This window comes from Harpegnathos saltator, unplaced genomic scaffold (assembly GCF_003227715.2).
Source record: "Harpegnathos saltator strain DR-91 unplaced genomic scaffold, Hsal_v8.6 scaffold160, whole genome shotgun sequence".
Taxonomy (NCBI): domain Eukaryota; kingdom Metazoa; phylum Arthropoda; class Insecta; order Hymenoptera; family Formicidae; genus Harpegnathos; species Harpegnathos saltator.
In genome coordinates, this window is record NW_020229940.1 from 289,860 (window position 1) to 312,350 (window position 22,491).

General features: G+C 33.0%; 1 protein-coding gene across 12 annotated transcripts in view; it reads right to left on the reverse strand.

Moving 5' to 3' along the window:
- The window catches only part of Ih (hyperpolarization activated cyclic nucleotide gated potassium channel Ih), a 215,757-nt gene that overhangs the window by 113,458 nt on the left and 79,808 nt on the right, over positions 1–22,491 (reverse strand). For all 12 annotated transcript variants that reach the window (XM_025296918.1, XM_025296915.1, XM_025296917.1 and 9 more), the window contains one exon: positions 21,198–21,468. In XM_025296918.1, the coding sequence (XP_025152703.1) occupies positions 21,198–21,468 (271 nt within the window). The remainder of the gene's footprint in view (positions 1–21,197; positions 21,469–22,491) is intronic.

Below are 22,491 nucleotides of genomic sequence, written 5' to 3' on the forward strand. Positions count from 1 at the left end.
CTCAGAACTACTTGAAAATAATGGATAAAGTCGTTATAACAGCCAGCCAATAATCAAATGCATCATGTCATATTCATTATACACGATCGAGCAGCCTCACATCAGTAGAACCAGCATCGTGTTATTTTCCTATTTAAAGCTTATCCGTATTGTTTATCAGTAGAATAGCAAAAATCCAGAACTCTTCCTCTAGGAGACCAAATAAGAAATTCGAGGTGTTGTCGAGAATAATATAGAGTAGACTTACAAACTCATCATATGCGAATTACTATATATATATATATATTTCAATATATATAAATTTCAATGTAATTGTTTTATTCCAATCTATTTTGTCAAATCATGCCGTTTATATAAAAAGGAAATAATTAAAATATAATATGCTGAATTGTAAGGAAAAACATCAACAAATTGTTATTAAAATAGAATCTATTAACCGTTACGTTAATCAAGAAGATATTTTTTCTTTGTAAACTTAAGTGATTATAATTTTATATAAATAAAAAAAGAGAAAAAGAAAAGGTAGAAGAGAAAGAAAGAGACCCATATGTTTAACTCATAGTGGGCGTAGGTCACGGTCGTTGTAGCTACACACTCGGGGAATTAACGCAGAAATAGAGACAAGTTGATTAATTAAGTCATCTTTTGATTCCGTCCCCGGTTAAATTCATACCGGCCAGCTGCGCACGTGACAGCTTCTTGTGCGCGCAAATGTAGGTCGCTTAATTGCAAGCCACAAAAAAGCGACAAGAAAGGCGGCTTCATTTTGCCGCTCGCTTGACATGCAGAATCGGAGGCGGATGCGGGGGTGGAGATAATCGCGGTTAGCCGCATCGGTGCTTTTTACACGTTGCCCTTGTGAATGATACTATTTGTGTGTGCAGCAAATAAAGACAATTATAATTACGAGAAAGCAACAAAGCGAGTAAAACTCTGACTGCGTGTGTCGTCCCAAGCTTCCTTCTGTCTACACATTTTGTTCACTCCATTCGCAACTTCATTTCATTAAAAAGATATTTTCTCATTTTTTAACTTCCAAATAACAAATGTGACTTCGTGTGATATAATACGACGGTGTGATGTAACCTGATGATATAACGCCATTATCAATTACTAAAGATAAGTATGTGACAATAAAATTCCAAAATATTTTAATATAATAATTATATAACTAAAAACCGTAGAATTGATCTATTACATCCTCGGAATGAAAATTACAGAAATAAAATAATTTTATTGAAATATACTATTAAAAGACCTACGTATATGAATTCATCAATCAGTGATCATTATATTCGTTAATATATTTATCATACTCATCTTCCACAGCTGCTTCTTGTTCAATTTGAAACGAAAGCAATTCCGCTGGATATCGTATTGATAACTGCTGATTATTTAGAAACACAATAAGCCCTTTCTGTAATACTTAATGAAAATGAAATATGAAATTCATTTCCTTCAAGTTTCAAAATGAAACATGAAATTCATTTCCTTCGAGTTTCAATCTCATTCATATTTCTTGTAAGTTTTGATATCGAGCTTTACAAGACTGTATTTACGGGCAACTATTCCATATATATCATGTGTGGCACTCTACACGTATTCTATATGTCCTAACATTAAATTTTGAATTTTACAATTTATGTTTTATACAGATGATGCATTTTTTAATAGCCGACATGGCGCGTTTAATGACACTACATATGTTTAACAAGATAATTCGAAAGTATATAATACGTTAGATAGACTAGGTCACGACTGTTGGTCATTCCGCGTCCTCGCAAAGTTAATAGCATGGGTGTTTTCCGAAAGCCTTCAACGGTATCCGGTATTACGAGGAAGCGACTAAAACCGGAAGCTACACGCGAGTTTACAGAGAAGATATTTGCGCATCGCATCGTCGTTGCCGCGCCATCGTGTTCCAGGCCGATCGTTTGTTAAGTGTAAAATGAGTTCTAAGTATTCAGGGTATTTATTCAGCGAGATTTAAATAGCGAGATAAATTCGATATAACTTTCGAAATATCGAAATAAATTTCGATATAACGAATGTCTTGTGCTCCAAAGAATAATCGAGGACCGTGACTATTCTACGAGATATTCGAATCAAGACTCAATTTTTACTTTAAAACATTAACTTTCTAATGTCTACGAATTTGTAATTTAGATTAACATGTTTAATGCAATAATATAAACACCGATATTATATTATTGTCACATTAAGTTACATATAAATCATAATTAATTGTATTCAGAAAATAAAGGATAATTATTTCGATTAGCAAACACACACACACACACACACACACACACACACACATACACACATGCATACACATACATATAGCTTCAATGATTTTGACTTTAATATATGTCAAAATTATCGTCTTCAGTAATATTTTAAAACGTTTTAGCTGTCAGTTATTATTTATCAAAAAGTTAAGTAATAAAATTCTATAATTTATTAAAAAGTTAAATAACAAAAGAAATTTAATAAAAGAAACATAATTTTTATAAAATGCGTATATAATTGTTAATATTTTTCACCATCTTATTACAAACTTTCACTTATTTACAGTTGCTAGTTTTTGCATTACCTTCTTAATTCTTTAAATATGTATTAGCATATATACGTGTGGACAAAACATACGAAGAATTTATAGAGACACAAGACGGATTAGAACAAATATAAAAGTTCTTTACCATTTTGCGATATTCGCAATAATTATCGAATTATTAATTATAGAAATCTCACGAGGATATATGTATATATGTCAACAGTAGCTGGTCGAGCAAACGGCTCGTGCTCACAAATAGCCGCAGTTAACTCCACTTGCTTGGATTGAAACAAATCGGACCAATTAAATCTTATCGTAACAGCGCTACCGGTTGTATCTTAAAATAGGAACTTCTCTCTTCTCTTTCAGAATGTTAGTTACTTCGAGGAGTATGCATATTTTTATTTAGTTGATTTAGTTAATTTTTTTCATTTCCCTGCCATAAATTCCAGCGGTAGTTCATCGATGTGTATGTGCCATATTATAAATTTCATCATTCAAAAATCATTCAAAAATTTCCTCACTTTGTTAGAACCACAGTTTTATTTAATCTACTTTTGTTTCGATTATACGTATGTATATATGTATATATGTATGTGTATATGTATATAGGGTCCCTAGAAATAAGATTTTGAATAATCTCGCTTGACTTTTCATCGGCTCAAAACTATTTTGAAAGAAAATAGCAGAATCAATAGATATTTTTACATCTTCACTTTGGCTACCATTAACATTCAAAAGATTTATTTAGAGAAACAGATATAAATACCAATAAAGTAGAGAATTTATATTATAAGATATAGTAGTTAATTTTTTCCGATTTTCGACAATTTCCAATCTTTATTTAAAAATCAATAAAATAAGATTAATCAATGAAATATTCTTATTTTGATTTTTCTTTTCTTTCTTATTATTTTCTTTCTTATTATTTTCTTTCTTATTATTGATTATATTCTTTCTTTCTTATTATTGATGACCTTGTGTCATTTATTGGGCAGTTACCAAATCCCATCACGATAGAAACTTATTGGCTTTGAGGCTATAAAGTCACTGATGAAATTTCGTACATCGTCAACTGTCGAAAAATAATATCAGGTAGTACGTGTTGCATCGACCGAAACAAATGAAAATCTGATGGAGCCAAGTCTAGAGAATATGCTATACGTGGGGGAACTTCCCTGCCCAAGTATAAGATGGTTTCCTTTGCGGTTTCTGCTGCATGCGGTTTAGTATTGTAGTGCAGCAGGATGAATTTACGGCTGCCTTGTCTATGCCAGTAAATGATCTTTTTTCTCAATTGCATCGCTTAAACATATCGATTGCTCTTGGTAAATCTCTATTTTAATGGCTTTACCTGGTTTCAAGAGGTCATAGTACAGCACACCTATCTAGTCCCACCACAGGAGAAGAAATTTTTTCCCGAAACGTTTGGGTTTTGCTGTCGACATTATCGGTTGACCAGTATCTACCCATGATTTTTTTACGTTTAGGATTTTCATACATAATCCATTTTTCGTCACCAGTTACGATTTTGTGTAAAAAATCTTTTTTTGTTGTCTAGCAAACAAGGTAACACATGTGTCGGTCAGTTAATGATTTCTTTTTTTGTTAATGGTTAGCTCGTGTGGAACTCACTTCCCTTCTTTCTATATCTTTCCCATACGATTACAATCGCAAATGGCTTTCTGGCTTACTCTCAGTTTTCTGCGAGTTTTTGTTGCGAGTGTTTGTGCCGTATTTTCACTTAACTAAAAAACAACATAAATAAATAAATAAATGAATGAATAGATAAATAAAATACGTTCCTCATGAAACCGTTGCACTTTCACTTGAAATATGTTTTTGTACCATCAATAATTTCAGAAAAATTTTGTATGAATTGATTAAATTGAAACTCTCTGTAAGCAAGCTGACACTAGTTAATATTCGGATTTAGATATGAAAATCGTGAATAGTTACAAATAATAACTTTCAAGTCAAAACTAAACTTCAATAAAGTGTATTAAATAATAATAATTATGTATTAGGCTAAATTCAATTTAATCATTCTCATCATATTTGAATATAATACAATATGATATGATATGTGACAAACTGCCAAAAAAAACAATGAATTAACCGAATAATTAATGTAAAAAATCAACAGTCATAACATACATGTACGAGAGAAGATGTTTGATAAGTCAGTGACTTTGAAATAAAAGAATCTTTTTTATCAAAATTCGATTTATTCTTCGTAAGCATAATCTTCTTTTAGTTCGAAACACTTTACCCAACGATTTTCCAACTTCTTTAAGCATTCCGAACAATACGATTTCTCAAACTGCAAAATAGGCGTTTGTTTCAGCAATGACCTTCTCGTTCGATGCGAATCTTTTTCCATCATTTCTTCATGCTTGCAAAGAGAAAGAAGTCGTAAGGGGCCAAATATGAAAAATAAGGTAGATGAGGGAGCAATTCGTAGCGCAATTCGACAATTTTGACTATGGTAATTGTAGACGTGTGAGTTGGGGTATTGTCGTAATGAGAAATTTTCTTCTTTTCCAAATAGGGCTGCTTTTTCATCAATTAAAGAGGTATAATATTTTGTCCTGTGATTGTTTTCCCCCTTTTCCAGATAGATAATAATTATGTCATGCAAATCCTAGAAAATTGTTGAAAGGCCATGACCTTTCTGGCCGGCGCGGTGGAACCGTTTTTGTCTTCTTCGGAGTACGTTCGCCAAGAAAAATTTATTGTTTCGATTGCTTTTTCACTTCCGGACTGATGGATCCATGTTTCATCAACGGTTACATATCACCGCAAAAACTCACTTGACTTGAACATGTCCAAATATTGCTTCGAAATGGTCGCACGATTCCATTTTTAATCAACTGTGAGCAAACGTGGTACTCATTTTACCAATAGCTTTCTCATGCCCAAATGTTCATGCAAGATATGAAAAATATGTTCGTCTGAGATGTTTACTATCTATCTATTACATTAGCTATCTCGCGAATTTTTACTCGATAGTCGTCCAACATAATAACATGGATTTTCCTCAGTTGTGACTTCATTCGGATGTCCCGGACGCTTATCATCATTCATACTTGTACGGTCATAACGAAATTCGGTGAACCATTTGTGAACTATTGCATGCGATAGAACAGAGTCCCTATAATACTTTTTTAGATTTTCTTCAGTTTCCTTAATGACTTTTCCATAAAAAAATAATGTTTAATCAGTACGCAGAATTCACGTTTTTCCAATTGTAACAAAAAAAAAACATAAACTTATCCGCTTTCAGACGCTATCAATAATTTCTATTTGACAGATCTACTTGAAATTTTGTGTGTATACTTAAGTAAGATAGTAAATGTCAGAAATAAAATTAGACTTGCAATTTGAGCGCCATCTCTCGTGTCAAAGTCGCTGACTTATTAAACAGCTCTCTTATATCGATGCGACCAATTAGAAAGTGTAATCCTATTAAATCTTGAGACTTTAATGGAACTTCGGATGATTTTTACGGAATTCTGATTCAGTTAATTAACGATTAACTCAACAGGCGGAAATGCTAATATTACGTGAGAAATAAGGAATATTGTCATTAAAGCGAATTTGAAAATATCCTCGTTTTTTCATTATGACTAATATTTAAAACTACTAACAATCAAATCATTATCTATTCTATCTTACTAACATATTGAATTGTTAATTTTTTAATTTTTTTATTATTGGTAGACATCAAATGACACGACTAGCAATTGCGATGAGGAGTGTAATCGGCTAATGATCGATTAATTTAACAGAAATTCTGTGAAAGTTGCTTTTAGTATATGGTAACGGTAGAAAAATTATAACATTTTTATCTTGGAACACATCTGATATCCAATAAGAAAATGTATTTTAATGTAGGAATTACTGGAAAATTTTTCCATTGAATACCTATGCTCTTCGAAAAGAAGTGTTACAATTATTCTAACCGTACATTATTCAGATGTATAATTCATACAGAAATAAATATTTCCATATTACTAATTCCAAGCTATTGTTTTATATATGCTTATGAAATCTAAGTGGTACAATAAGCGACGATCGAGAATCGACTACTGCGAGAATCGATCGAGAAGAAAGTTAATTTCTCTGATATTCTATATTCTTATTTCTCAGCAACGGTACAACGTGCTAGAGCATTAAGATTAGTTAAACATTTCTGCTTGAATACAGATTTGCTCGTGACACGTGTTTGACCATTGTACGCTATTGCAACATCTCGTTAATGACATGGAAGGTGCGCAACATTGCCGAGGTCAATCGTTTGGAATGCGGTTTTAATCGCTAATTATCCTCGACAAACTGGTCTTAATGAAAGTTATAGACTAGAGTAAACTACGCAGCAATTCAAACACATAATATTGCCTGATATAGTACAATAACAATGCCACGGTCGTCTAGATAACATCAATCGTTGCCTCATTGAATATTGTATTTCGCCAACAGACACAACGCTCTTCTTCTTGTTTATATCGGCGGGATTAGCACGTTATAAATTACGTTACAATACAAGCCTGAGCTTCCACCAAGACTATTACTATTTCTTGCATTCTTCCAGACTTTAAAAGGCCTGATATCCTTTCATCACGATAAGCAACAATGCTTTAAATGCATTCTACTTTCGGACATAAAAGACAATTCAAGCTTTGTTACTACTTTCGTCTTTTGTTTGAATTCAATACTAAATAACTGAGACGGACAATCCGTTCGCCCGTAATTTCAAACATTTACAATATATAGGATATCCCACTTTACAGGATCCACTCAAATATCTCAAAAACACTGCGTTAAATCGAAAAATGTTTCAAACAAAAGTTGTTTGGCTTGAAAGGGGACATAAGACAGCGATAGCATTTTGTTTATAGATGGCGCCACTTTCGAGATATTCACTGATCATCAATTTTCTTAAATAGAAATCCCAATCTTTTACTATATCATCTTTTTTTACCAACTAATTTGAACAACTTTTGTCTGAAACATTTTTTTCATTTGCTTAATATTTTTTGAGATATTTAAGGAGAAGTTATTAATTAATTTAATAATTTTAAAATTTCCAAAGGTCGATAAGTTAACAAAAGTTAAGGCACTATCATAGTAATATGTTCTTGATGTTCTTGATAAATAAAGTAAAAAAGTCTAATACTATTTTTTCTTTCGACGAATAGTTAGCGAGATATCGTAAGTTAAATGTTGAAAAAATTATCAAGTTATCAAATTATCAATTTTCCTTAAATATTTCAAAAAATATTAGGCAAATAAAAGAATGTTTCAGACAAAAGTTGTTCAAATTAGTTGGTAGAAAAGGATGATATAATAAAAGATTGGGACTTTTATTTAAGAAAATTGATGATCAGTGAATATCTCGAAAGTGGCGCCATCTATAAACAAAATGCTGTCTTATGTCCCTCTACAAGCCAAACAACTTTTGTCTGAAACATTTTTCGATTTAACGCAGTGTTTCTGAGCTATTTGAGTGGATCCTTTAAAATGGGACACCCTGTATAATCACTAACCAAAAATATTTTATTCACTTATTTTCTTTATAGCGTTTTCGAACAATTTCGCTTCTTCTTTGAAGCAAATAATACTCTTCATTCAATGATATATTTACTCTTAGAATGTACAATACTAATATCAAAAAGACTTTCTCGTAACATAATTTCAGGTAGCATCTGATAAAATATATAAAAATTTCTTCTCCACGCAATTTCAAAGAATGGAAACGCTCAATATTCGGTATACACAAGTATTCGATACCATATTCGCGCGTAGTAAATCATTCAGCCAGAATGTTCTATTTGCATACGTTAACGTCATCATCGATAAATGAAGCATAACAAGAACGGTTCTTCCCGGTAGTTTCAGACTTTTTGTATCATTTAACGACGCGACGAGGAAAGAATGTGAAGTCTTGTTCGAAGTCGGGTAACAGCTTGTAGCTACAATCTTATGACATCTCGTATTTACAAGAACTTGGCGTGCGTTTATTATGTATGGATGTAAGGTTGCTAGGCATGCGAGATATACGAAAGGAAAGGGAGAATATATTTTCACAATTTCACCTGTCAAGCTATATTCATTGCGGCAATTTTGGCAAATGCAAAATAAACACGAATATATGCAACTACTATGTCTCACAAAAGAAACAATTCCGTATTTTCTTTCCTGCGAAAAACTTGTATATACAAACGGTAATTTCCTCATTGCTATGTATTTTAGGCGAATATTTTGCAATGTATATATTTAGTCCTTTCATGCTACTAAGAATTATACGAAAACTTCTTCAAAATTTCTTTCTTCAAAATTCAGCAATAGAAATAACTAATAATGTATATCACTAAACAAAAACAAAACGCCATTAACGAGATTAAATGATTAGATTCAATTTAAATGAACATTGTAGGGTGTAATTAAATATCGTTGAAAAAATTATACGAGAATCATAATGATTATGCAAATTACCGATCTATATGTAATAAACAAACGAACGAACAAATAAATGAAAATAGAAATGCCATCGATGATGTACTTCGTGTAATACAACACATATATAGGGGGGAACCAAAAAGTTCCGGACCGGTAAAATATCTCGAAAACTAAGAATTTTAGAAAAAGATATTTCGAATAAAAGTTGTGTGGTTTCAAGGGGGACATAAAACAACTATATCAGTTTGTTTACAGATGGCGCCACTTTCAACTTTCAATATTCACTGATTATTACTTTTCTTAAATAGAAACCCCAATTTTTTTATCATACCTTTTTCTACCAACAAATTTTAACAACTTTTGTCTGAAACATTTTTTTATTTGCCTAATATTTTTTAAGATATTTAAGGAAAACTTGATAATTTTTTTCAATATTTCAATATTTAACTTATGATATCTCGCTAAATATTTATCGGAAGAAAAATATATTAGATATTATATGATATTAGATCTTTATTCTATTTGGTCTCAAGAATATATTGCTACAATAGCGCTCTGACTTTTGTTAATTTATCGACTTTTGGAAATTTCAATATCATCAAATTAACATAAGGTCAAGGCGCTATTGTGATAATATATTCTTAAGACCAAATAAAAAATCTAGTAGAGTAAATAGTAAGAAAACTACATTTTTCCGACAAACAGTCAGCGAGATATCGTAAGTTAAATATTAGAAAAGTTACCAAGTTTTCTTGAAATATCCAAAAAAAATATTAGACAAATATAATAATGTTTCAGACAAAAGTTCAAATTAATTGGTAAAAAAAGAAAATATAATAAAAAATTAGGGTTTCCATTTAAGAAAAGTAATGATCAATGAATATCTCGAAGGTAGTGCCATCTGTAAACAAACTGACATAATTATTTTATGTCCTCCTTGAAACCATATAACTTTTGTCTGACATCTTTTTTTCTAAACGATTTTCGAGATATTTTACCGGTCCGGGACTTCTTGGACACTCCGTATATGTATAGTAAATTAATCTTAATAAAACTTTATAAAATGAAGTTTAGAAGGAAATGTATCGTTAACAAAAATATAAGCAGAAATAAAAATTTCACTTTTAATTCCTATAAGATTTCTTCAGTCTAGAATTGCGAGGCGTTATAGAAGATATCGCATGGATCTAATAATTTTCACGGCGTACCATGCTGCGTGCAGTAATTAGACAAGATTCCGAACAGAAGCGCCAGGGTAATTTCAATTAATTGAAGCAGCAAACATTACCGTAGTCGGATGTATAATGCTTCGCGTATTAACGGAATACATAGCATACCACACTATGTGCAGTTAATACCTGCTACTTGATACCCTAACGAGGTACTGTTCACGTTTCAACCGCGCTGATTCGTTTCGTTTAATTTCCTTTAATTTTTCTCTTCGCGATTGTATCGACAAAAAAGTCTCGTTTTGCGATAAAGAACGCCAGACATAAAAGGAAATTGAATCGCGACAGTTCCTTCGTAAAATGCGGCTCAAGGATGAAGCTCATGTACAGCACACGAAATGCATATTAGAAAATGATTTACTGTTCAGAAAATGGAGAGGATAGTCGCATTTTATTAAGTTTGAAAGAAGTTAACCGCTTAGCGGTCGGGCGAAAAATAACTTTTCGTGCCAAAAGTGTGTTGGATTTTTTTTCAAAACTACACCCAAATTTCATTATAACGGTGTATAATTTAAACGGGTGCTCTTATAGCTGACGTTGAGACGTTTCCGAAACACTGGTTACAAATCTTTTCTCCATAAAAACTTTCTCAGTTATGGGACTTGAAAGTTAAAATACCACCGGCATTAGCATTACCCAAAGTGTACCACGTGGAGGTTGCACAATCGGATTTACACCTCTTGTGTGTGTGTGTGTCACAGCAGAGATGGACCCCACGGTTCGTCATTGCCGTAGTATTTGCGTATTAGTATGTAGCGTAGCGACTGAGCGTCCGCGCTAGGTAGTTTTATCCCCACCACTCACGCGCAGAGCACTCGGGCTCACGCACACTACGCACACAGAGCTGGCGCAGCTTCAGTAAATTTGCTAAAAAAGATTGGTGCGAAGTTAACTTTGTCTCAAAAAACAAAATCAAAAATATCAACCTGTGGATATAATCTATCCTACACTAACATTTTATTCATTCTTCGTTTAGTATAATTGTTTTCACTTTGGACAATGCGTTTAACTGATAAGAAAAAAATTACTATTCTTATGATGCGAGGATTTGGTGATAGAATTAGATCTTTTCAAAAAGTAACCAATTTATTTAACATACATTAATATATACATTAATCGTCCTCCAATTTCAAAATCATTTGTTTATCGGACTGTTAATCGTTTTGAAAGAACTGGATCAATTGAAGACGAACCAAGATCTGGAAAACCTAAAGACCAACGATGATAAAGCTCTAGAGATTTTGCTAAATACAATAGAAAATCCTTATACAACGTTTGCAAAATTATCTCAACAAAATGAAACTAGCATAACATCGGTTCATAGAATTCTACAAGAACATAAGTACCACCCGTATAAAATGCATTTGGTGCAGGAGCTGTCTGAAGACGATTTTGACAGGAGAATTGAATTCTGCGGTACAATGATGACACGATTTGATGATAATAATCAATTCTTTACTTGGATTTGTTTCTCCGATGAAGCTACCTTTGAATTAAATGGTTCAGAGATAATCGGCATAATTTGAGGTACTGGACTGATGAAAATCCTCACTGGATGAGAGACTGTCACACGCAGTATCCCCAGAAGATCAATGTTTGGGCCGGGATATTCTCTAATCGTATCGTAGGGCCATTTTTTCTAAACGGGAATTTAACAGCAGAAATTTACTTGAATTTGTTGCAAAACCGAGTGGTACCAGCTATCCGAAACATTGTTGGAGATGCTTTTGAACATGTTTGGTTTCAACAAGATGGGGCCCACCTCATTTCGGTTTAAATGTTCGTCATTTTCTACATGAAACTTTTGTTGTTCGATGGATTGGTAGAAGTACAATAGAATGGCCGCCAAGATCTCTTGATCTAAATCCGTTAAACTTTTTCTATTAGGGACATTTAAAAAGTATGGTCTATGAAACGAAACCTAGAAACATAGACGATCTAAAAGAATATTAAATGTTTCAGATTCGATTACATCAGAAGTTTCGAGAAATGTTTTAAATACATTTTATACTCGCTTGGGACACTATCAAGCAGCACAAGGCCATCAGTTTGAACATTTAACAGGATAATATGCACATATACTACCCTCGACAGACATAGGCCGCGTACACGCACGCTACACACACACACAGCAGAGAGGGTTTGAAGTCAATAAATACTACGGCAGTGACGAGCCGTGGGATCCTTATCTCTGCTGTGACACACAGACCCACACGCAGACACACACAAGAGGTGTAAATCCGACCGTGCAACCTCCACGTGGTACACCTTGAATAATGCTAATGCCGATAGTATTTTAACCTTCAAATCCCATAACTGGAAAAGTTCTGATGGAAAGAAGATTTGTAACCAGTATTTCGGAAACGTCTCAATGTCAGCTATAAGAATATGTAACAAGAAATAGGGGGTTCCATTTAAGATTTTTATGTTGACCTTGATAACTTTTCTCGAGGTTATTCCAAGATCAAACAATTATCAATAACTGATAGCTATTTTAAGCCCTACAACTTTTGTTTCAAACATTGTTTTAAACAATCATTATTTTTTGAAATAATCAGCCGTTCCGGAACTTTTGGCAGACCCTGTATGTACATATAATATAATTTTATAGACCAGAGATATTTACATACGTTGGAATAATGGCATTTCAATTAATTATTAATGGCGAATTCAACTGATACGCACCCACCACCACGCATACACTTATAGTGCTACTAGTTAGTAATTCTTTGTTACTAGACATTTGTATTCAAAGTGCATATTGCTTCAAGTGCAAGTTTACTTGCATCTAAATACAATGCTATTAGTAATTTCATCAATGCCCGCACAATGCCATGCAATGAATGAAAACTTCATCTAAAAATAAATAGGATTTTTTATCAAATTGTTCATATTTTCTTTCATTGATATGATATATAAATAAATACATAAAAGATGTCCCTCACAGAAAAAAAAGATTCAAATATTGAATGTTTACATTCAATTATTCAAATTTACTCTCAAATGTGGATATATACATTCAAATTTGAATTCCTTTTTTCTATAAGGAATATATTATAGAAATGGAAATAACTGAATATTACTCTATGTAACTTTACACATACCTCATATACAGAGTGTTCCCTAACTCAGTAAGAATTCAAGGAAACATAAAGCAGATTAAGATAAACATAAGAGTCCCATACCATTTCGGGATATTCGTAATAACTATCGTGTTCTTAAGTTCTTAACTATCGCGTTCTTAAGTTCTTAATTATCGTGACAGAAATCTGATAAATGAGCGGGCGCTGTTGTGGATGATTGAAGAAACGTTGCAGTCGTTTGGACCACAACGCGGCTCAATCGATCCAACAACTGTTGGCAGCATACAGCAAACGTAGGAGCACCAAGATAAAACACGAATAGCGGCGTGTTGGTCTTTCCCTCGCCGCGCACCGACAACAGCTGCTAAATCGATTGGGCCACGCTGTGACCCGAGTAGCTGCAACGTTTCTCCAATCATCCATAACGGCGCGCGCTCACTCATTAGATTTCTATCATTAATAATTCACAAAGTATTACGAATATCGCAAAACGGTATGGGACTTTTACAAGGGTAGTCCCAGAAGTAACCTGACCTAACAAAGAAAACAAAAAAAATTTGGGAAAAAATATCTTTATTCCTCCACATAGTCTCCTTTTAGCTCAATACACTTTTCCCAGCGATGTTCAATAGCTTCCATATCCTGTTTATAGTGGGAATCGTCGAGCTCCTCAAAATAACCATCAAGCCACCTTGATCCATTGTTTTGACTGTTCCTTCGTCTCAGGTGTGAAATGATGGGCCCATGTTTTATCCATGGTTATGAATCGACGCAAAAACTCGGCTTTATTGCTGCGAAACTTCGCCAAACACTCGATTGAAACAGCCTCACGACGCTCTGTTTTTGTTCCATTGTGAGTAATCGCGGCATCCATCTTGCGCACAGCTTTCTCATGTCCAAATTTTCAGTCAATATGCGGTGTACAGCACTTTTTGAAATGTCTATCATGTCTGCTAACTCATGCACTTTCAGCCGACGGTCATCCAATACCATTTTGTTTCTTGGATTTTCTTCACCATTTCTGACGCGGTCACCTCATTTGGTCGACCACTGCGATGTTCGTCTTGACAGCTCGACAGGCCGTCTTGACGGCCTCGTTTAAACTCTGCCAACCAATATTTTACTGTTGTAAACGAAGGAGCAGATTCCCCCAGAGTAGAATCTAGCTCCGCTTTGATATTGGTTAGACTGAGGCCTTTCAAATGAAAGTATTGTATCACATAACGATGACCAATTTTTTTCCATGTTTACAAATTCACTGAGAGCGTTCACTATTGATGGCTGCCAAACAAATACTAAACAACGTAGCGTCGTCAAACTTCAAACTTAAGCTTTATAAGGTTGGTACTTTCTAGCATAGTCATTTTTTTGAAACAACAACCGTTATCTATACGTCTATAAGTCAGGTACTTCTGGGACTACCCTCGTATGTTTGATTTAATATGTTCCATAGGGTACCCTGTATACACAGGGTATCTTCAGATCACCTGAATAATTCTTCGCGGTAGAGTGAGTCGAAGCGAACCCAAAAGTCTCCTACCATTTTGCGAAATTCGCAATAGTTGTCGAGGTTGTTATTAATTACAGAAATCTAACGAGTAAGCGCAAGCCGAGATGATATTGGACGAACTTTACAGTCGCTTGAGCCACAGCGCGGCTCAATCGATCCAGCAACTGTTGCCGACGCAAGGTGAAGGGAAGGACAACGCGTAGGAGCGGTAAAATAAAACTAGCACATCGCCGAATAGCGGCGCATTATCCTTCCTCTCACTGTACGCTGACAACAGTTGCTATCGACTGAGCCATGCTGTGACCCGACTGGTTGCAATGCTTCTCTAATTATCCATCTCGGCACGCACTCACTCCTCAAATTTCTGTAATAAATAGTTAATAACTCGATAACTATTGTGAATTTCGCAAAATGATATGGGACTTTTGGGTTCGCTTCGCTGCGATCTCTCCACGAGAGATTGTTCAGGTGGTCTGAGGCACCCTGCATATACTGCATGATGCATATATTTTTGTATACAAAAACCTCAACTTTGAGCTGTAGTTCGGAAACTGTGCATTACTGGACTTCCGGCCCATTAATACTCTTGATTTATACATCAAGAACTATTATATAGCAAATCTACAAAAAGCTTAGCCGAAAGCAATTTCATTTCTGCGGGATTCTTCATTCATTCACGTTTTTATTTCGAGTAATATGTTGTACATCATATTATTAGGATTAATTAGTTTTCATCTTTTAGTATAAAAAATATGTACAAACAATTATGAAACGTAACATAAGTAAAGAGAAATAACGCAATAATGATACCTAACTATTCGCACAATGCGGCGCTTATAGTACGATATTATTATGTCGTTTTCCAAAAATTTAATCATGATCATCTTTTAGTATTATATGTATTAGATGTATTTGGCATTCAATGCTCTTCAATTTCTTTTTCCCACAGAAACTTAAAAATGTGCGAAGGTAACGAGAGGAGGGGAAGAAAATATTAAAAATCTTTCATATTTTTATTTTTATTGGAGCAGACCGTTTCAAAGAATATAAAAATTTTTCTACAACTTTTATGAAATAATTTTTCATATACCTCATATTTTAGGAAATAATTACAAACAATGGGAAAGTCTATCTTTTTTCAAAGGATTGCTCTACCCTAAACGTCGAGATATGCCGCTAAAAAATATATAAGTCTAATATTTTTTTAATGCTCTATTACATATCCAAAACCCATTAAAATCGGTGAAAGACAGTTCTGATAGTTTCCTTAGGACATTAATTTATCACTGACCAATTAATATAATATCTTTCTGTAATAGGGTTTAATCATTACCACTTTAAACACTGAAATACTTGTAATCATTACGAACTTGGTTGTATTGAATCACCAGGAATTACTAACAATAATACTTTTACTACACAAAATAAGTAATTAAAATCACCAACTTATCAGTATTAAATTTCTATAATGATTATTCGGGACGTGTAGCGAACGTTAAGTATACTTTTTTTAAATTTCGAGTTTCGTTTTTTTTTTCTTGTACAATCGTTACATATAACGTTATTTCAGCTTGAGAACTGAAACGGCACATTTAATGTTCAATACGCGTCTAGAAAAGGAGAATAGAGCTCTTGAGCTCTAAGAGACGCAGCTCCGAGAACGTATCTTTACCATGTTCACTATTGGTCGCTATGCACTAAACGGTTATATAGATCAATCGCATGAAAATAATCGGTCTCAATGCATTAAAAACGATATACGAACAGTAAAACCGATAAAATTCTTTTTACGCAATTCATCTACACGACCAACACTGCTTATCGCATAGCAGTTGGTAATAGTCGCAAGAATTAAAGACATGCACGATCTCTGAATTCTAGCCCTGGAGAAATATTCATCTGAAATCATGAGATAGTACGTTTATTACCTGCATTCAGTGATGAAAATTTACATATGCTAGACGCGTATGCGTGATAATTTTAACATTAAAGTAGTAGTTATAGCATAAGTACAGAATATCGTTACTGAATTCTAATATATAAATATATATTTTTCGGATGATTAAAAAATGTAAATATAATGCAAGATATACATAAATTTAATATAAAGATTAATTTTAAAAGGTGTTTGAAATGATATCCATCGACTTCAATATACTTTTAAATAGAAAAAACAAATGACCTTTTTACGTTTTCCACTACTGTGATGGAATTATATATTTGTAGAATTCATTCTCTTATGTTTACGATATTGCAGGAACCAGGGTTGGGAAGTAGTAACGCGTTACTTGTAACGCGTTGTTACTGGTATCGTTACTTTTTTAAGTAATGATTAGGTAACGCCGTTAATTTTTTGTGTCAGTAACGAAAAAGTAATGGCGATACATTTTTTTTGTAACGAGTAACAAAACGTCCGTTACTTTAATCGTTACTTTTTAATTTTTATAAAATTAAACTTAATTTAATTAATTATTATTTAATAATAATTATTTAATTAATTAGTATTTAATTTCTATGCATTTCTTGTTTTATGCTGGATTTAATAAGACCCAATAAAGATGCACTCACATATTGTCATCCATTGGCCATAGCTATACAGAAAGGTTCAAAAGAAAGGTAAGTTGGTGTAATTTGGTTAATACATATGTTCATCAAACAACATTCATCTGATCAAAAAGAAAAATCAATATGTTCATATTTAATTTTATTGATTTAACTTTAAGTTTTGCACTACATTCGAAAAAGAAGAATTGATAATTGCTAGCTGTTTGTACCCCAAATTCAAATTGAGTTGGTTAGTCGGAGATAACCGAAAACTTGAGCTAACATATTTAGAAGATTTATTAGGAATTCCTTCAATTGAAAATTTTTTAATGTCTGATAAGCGCAATGATAATGATGATTTTTTAAATTTCAAATAGCAAACATTAAATGAGAAATCTGCCTATGGTTAATGGCAAAGATTTTTAAAATCAACGGGCACTAATGTCCAAATATTATATTCATCCAATAATTAATATCCACTAATTAAGAAACTTTTCATTAAGTAAAATACTTAATAACATAAAATAATAAAAATATTTAAATATGTACATATATATATATATATATATATATATATATATATATTTCTAATCGTCTTATGTCCGATTTATATCTTGTCTTAGCACCTTTCTTATAATCCTGGATTTACAACAAAGAGAATAACGGAAAGTAACGAAATAAAATATCGTTATTTTCAAGTAACGGTAACGCGTTATTTTTTAAGATCAGTAACGAGTAACGTTAACGAGTTACTTTTTACCGAAAATAACGGTAACGGTAACGAGTTACTTTTAAAAAGTAACTTCCCCAATCCTGATAGGGACATCGTCGAGTTTTATTTTTTTAAATATCCTCACAGGAAAAAATATTTTAGGTAACCTCACCAATCATATCTATCTTGAATATCTTTAATAATAATAAATCTATATGTTAAAATGCATAATTTTCTTTCTTTGCATTTTCCTCGAACATATGTATGTCACAAATCCATCCATAACTCATATTATTATAGTTGCTGAAATTTATTCAATGTGGAATATAAGATCGTTCAAACAAAATATGTGGTGATATTTAAAAAATTATTTTGATCTTGACATTTTCGAAAAAATTGACTTTGAGAAAAAAAATGTTCTTATCATCATGATTACCCTCTTAAACAATCTCTCTCTCTCTCTCTCTCTCTCTCAGCCTCTCTCTCCCCCCCTCTCTCTCTTCAGGCATTTTTTCGTATCATCAAATATAATAGAAATAGTTCAAGTTGTCAAGTATGCAAAACAACCTATGTATGTGTGTGTGTTTTTTAAATTGTACAAAAGCTAATGCCTCTATAAAAAAAAACTTATAAAACATATTTTATTTATAAAATAAATCTAAGAACGTTAACATTAAGTATTAATATATAAATTTCTATTTTCTACAAAACAAGTGATATTATGAGGTTAGACCACGTAAAAATAAAATAAGAAAGTAAAAATAAGAAAATAAAAAAGAACTGTACAAAAGTAAATATTTTTATAAAAAAATATTTTATTTAAAAAATATAAAAATTGTAAAAACGTTAGAATAAAATATTAATATGTAAACTTTTATTTTCTACAAAAGAAATGATATCGTGTACTTAGGCCAAATAAAAAAATATAATTATATAATTGTAAATGCTATTATTAAAAATTCGCACAAAAAACACTTTGCGTGCCCCCTAACATACTGAGTTACATTACTGAATTACTCTTTACTGAGTTATATTATTTATTGAACTTGGGCACGCCAAGTGTTTTTTCTGCGAATTTTTAATAATAGCATTTACTATTATAAAATTATATTTTTTATCCTAAGTCAATTGGATACTATTTGTGCCAAACTAGGTTTAACATAAAATTTAAATTTCGACTTATGTTAATAACTCAAAGGAGTCGCTATGAGAAACACGTGACCTATAAGTTGCGAATTATAATTATAGTTGTCACTCATTTGTCCGTACGATGCGGATCAAGCATTAATTTCGAAAAGGTCTACCTTACCATTCAGTTTTACAGGGAGTCGGCTTATTATTCCAATAAAGATATATTTTCAGGCTCATTATGTTTTCCGATACATTTGTCATTGTATATGGATTATATGTATACGTCATTTTATTTGTCATACACCAAAATTACTCGCAAGAGGCCGATAATAACACTTCAACTATAATTTTCAACTCATTAACAATAAGGTCATTCCTATTTCACAACCAGAGAAAGCTTTTAAAAGAGGCTTTTCCCGAAAAACTTTAATCCTTTAGTCGCTAATTCGTCCATGTGTACGTAGGGTTGCTGCATTCATGACTCTCACGGACGCTATTGAATATTCCGTGCGACCTAGATACGATCGAAGGTACGAACAATATGTGGTGTATGTGTGTGTGTGTGTGTGTGTATGTGTGCGCGATTGCGCCTATATCAAGCCACAACGTTATAGATCAAATGTATCTTTTTTGTGACTCTCCACCGAAATTTGTCTCATTTTCTGGAAACATATGCTACTTATTCGAAAACCCGTGTGCAACTAGCCCCACGGATACACCGAACATTTCATCGTACAATCGAGACACTGTTTATTGCATCACTCGGACCGAGATCGTCATCGAAAAGTTTCGAATAATCCGGCGTGATGTCGATTTATAGTTCTATATAATTGGCGCAATATTGCGCCCTTCTATTATAATAAATATATAATAATTCAATTATTGTTACTTTTTTCAGTAACAACTTAGTAAATTGTTCTTTTCACCATCATTTCACTTCTAAGTTTTTCACTAATAATAACATTAACGGAAGCCTGTTCTTTAGATAACGAATATAATATGTAATCATTATTTTTCGTTACTTCATATAGAACAATTTACATATAGAACAGGCAGAAACAAATACTTGAAAAAAAAAATGAGTTTTCAAAACTTAGAGAAAAAAGTAATAAGAGAAAAAATAAGAGAAATTGTAATGATTTGTTATTTTTTGTAACCACAACGATAACTCGTTGTTTTTTCAGAAATAACCTTCCATCCGAGTTAAAGTTATTTTTTAGTTTCTTTTTTTTCGACTTGTTTTTCTATTTCTTATACATATTGTGTTGAACACTCGCGTGATCGATCGCGTATCTAAAAGTTTTTAACTTTTAATTCCTTTTTCTTATCAAAAAGTATATGTTAATAGCGAGCATATATTGAAAATGAACTTTCAATAAATTATAAAATCGATAAATTCACAGCAAGAGACATGTAACAATCGCCATGATTTGTAAAGTTTTTGTAGCATAAGCCATTACGCGTATATCTTTTATTTTAATTTATCAAAACAAGTGCAAAAAATGAACACTATGTATATACATATGTATATAGTTGGTTCAGAAGTCTTCTTTTATTGAAGACATATTTCGTTTATCATCATATTTATATTTGACAAGTGCTATTCATATCAACACTTGTTCAATCGCAATATTTATAAAAAAAATGCTTTTGAATCAATCTAGCATATGATAATAAGTTAATATATATTATACGAGTAGTAATGTCAATTATTTGTATTTTTTAATAGTTTCTCAGTATACAAATCGGCTCTCAGAAAGAATGGGTGAGAGAACCAAACAAAGAATTGTCCTCCATCTATGTAACGCAGGAAAGGTTCCTACTTATTCGCAGAGACTTAGATAGAAGACTGCACCCGAAAACCAACATTTCTAGACGATATCTTCTATCGGCGCGAGCCGATATAGTATAATACCACACGAAATATGCGACTTGTTGAATAAGATCAGCTAATGGCCGAAAGACTCACCGAAAACTGGAGCAAGGATGGATGACCCAGTGGCCTGCAGCTTTTTGCCTGATCCGTTCCTTCATGAGCGCCTTCTTACTGCCAAAAAGCTTCATGGCCAGCTTGTTGTCCGTCGGCTGGAATAAAGCCTGAAGCTGATTCTTCAGGAAGCTCTGTTTGACCTCCTGTCCCGGTAAACCCGGACCAGGCTCCTCCTTCGGGGTCCCATAAAGGGATACATCGTCCACCCCGAAGTGGACCTTCCCGCTGCCCTTGTAATTCATCTCGTTGCCTGCAACACAACAATATGTGTTCGCACGAAGTCAGAAACGATTGACATCGGCAATACATTCGTCAAATATATGTCTCATAACCTTTTTATTTATAATTATCATCTAGTAGCACCTGTAAAAAATATTTTGCATGCTCTCAACAGATAGACCCAAACAGTTGTGAACAATCGCGCAATCACTGATGATAGCGCCTGTTGCGGTACACAAATCGCACATCATTCGCGATCGTAACTACGCTTGTAAACTCACGATACGATAACATCGACACGCGCGGGAAGACTTGATGTCATTACCTGATATATCTTTATAGCTCGCGGAGCCTCGTTAACTCGACAAAATTATGCGCCGCACTAACTGTAAATTTCGCGCGGTGTGCTTCCTACAATAAAAACGAACAACGAGCCACTTTCATCGTTTCGTCCGAAACATCGGCAAACATATATCGTTTATAATGGCAATAACTTTAAATGAGACTTGCCGATTTATTTCTAACAGTTCGTCATATGCGTCATTTATAATAAAACAAATTAATTCTTTCTTCAGTATATCAATTAGCCGCGTTTGATAGAACCTTCTGCATCCACTTATTGTGATATGTTTGCACATTTTCGGTGAAAAATTTGACATTAATCAATCGAAATTTACAACCATGTATCCTAATCAATGGAGAATTTGTGATATATTTTATCAATTTGTATTATTAAATACAAGTGATAGCATCCAAAAAAGAAATAATTTATTTTGATACACAATAGAAAAAAAGAAAAACATAGATGTTCTTCTTTTATGTTAAAATTTTGACATCTCACGTGACTGCATTGAAGAAAAAAGAATCCTAATACTTTGTAAATCTAAATACCTAAAAAATCTTTTCTTTTAAATCTGATCAGCAAAGACATAGCTGTGTCGAATCTTCGCTTCTTGTTTTCCGGGCTCGGGTTGTGCGGAATCCGTCTACATCTCCTTTTCTGAGTTTTACGAGTTGATGTAAACGAAATATGCATTGTTGAGTTCCGAGCTGT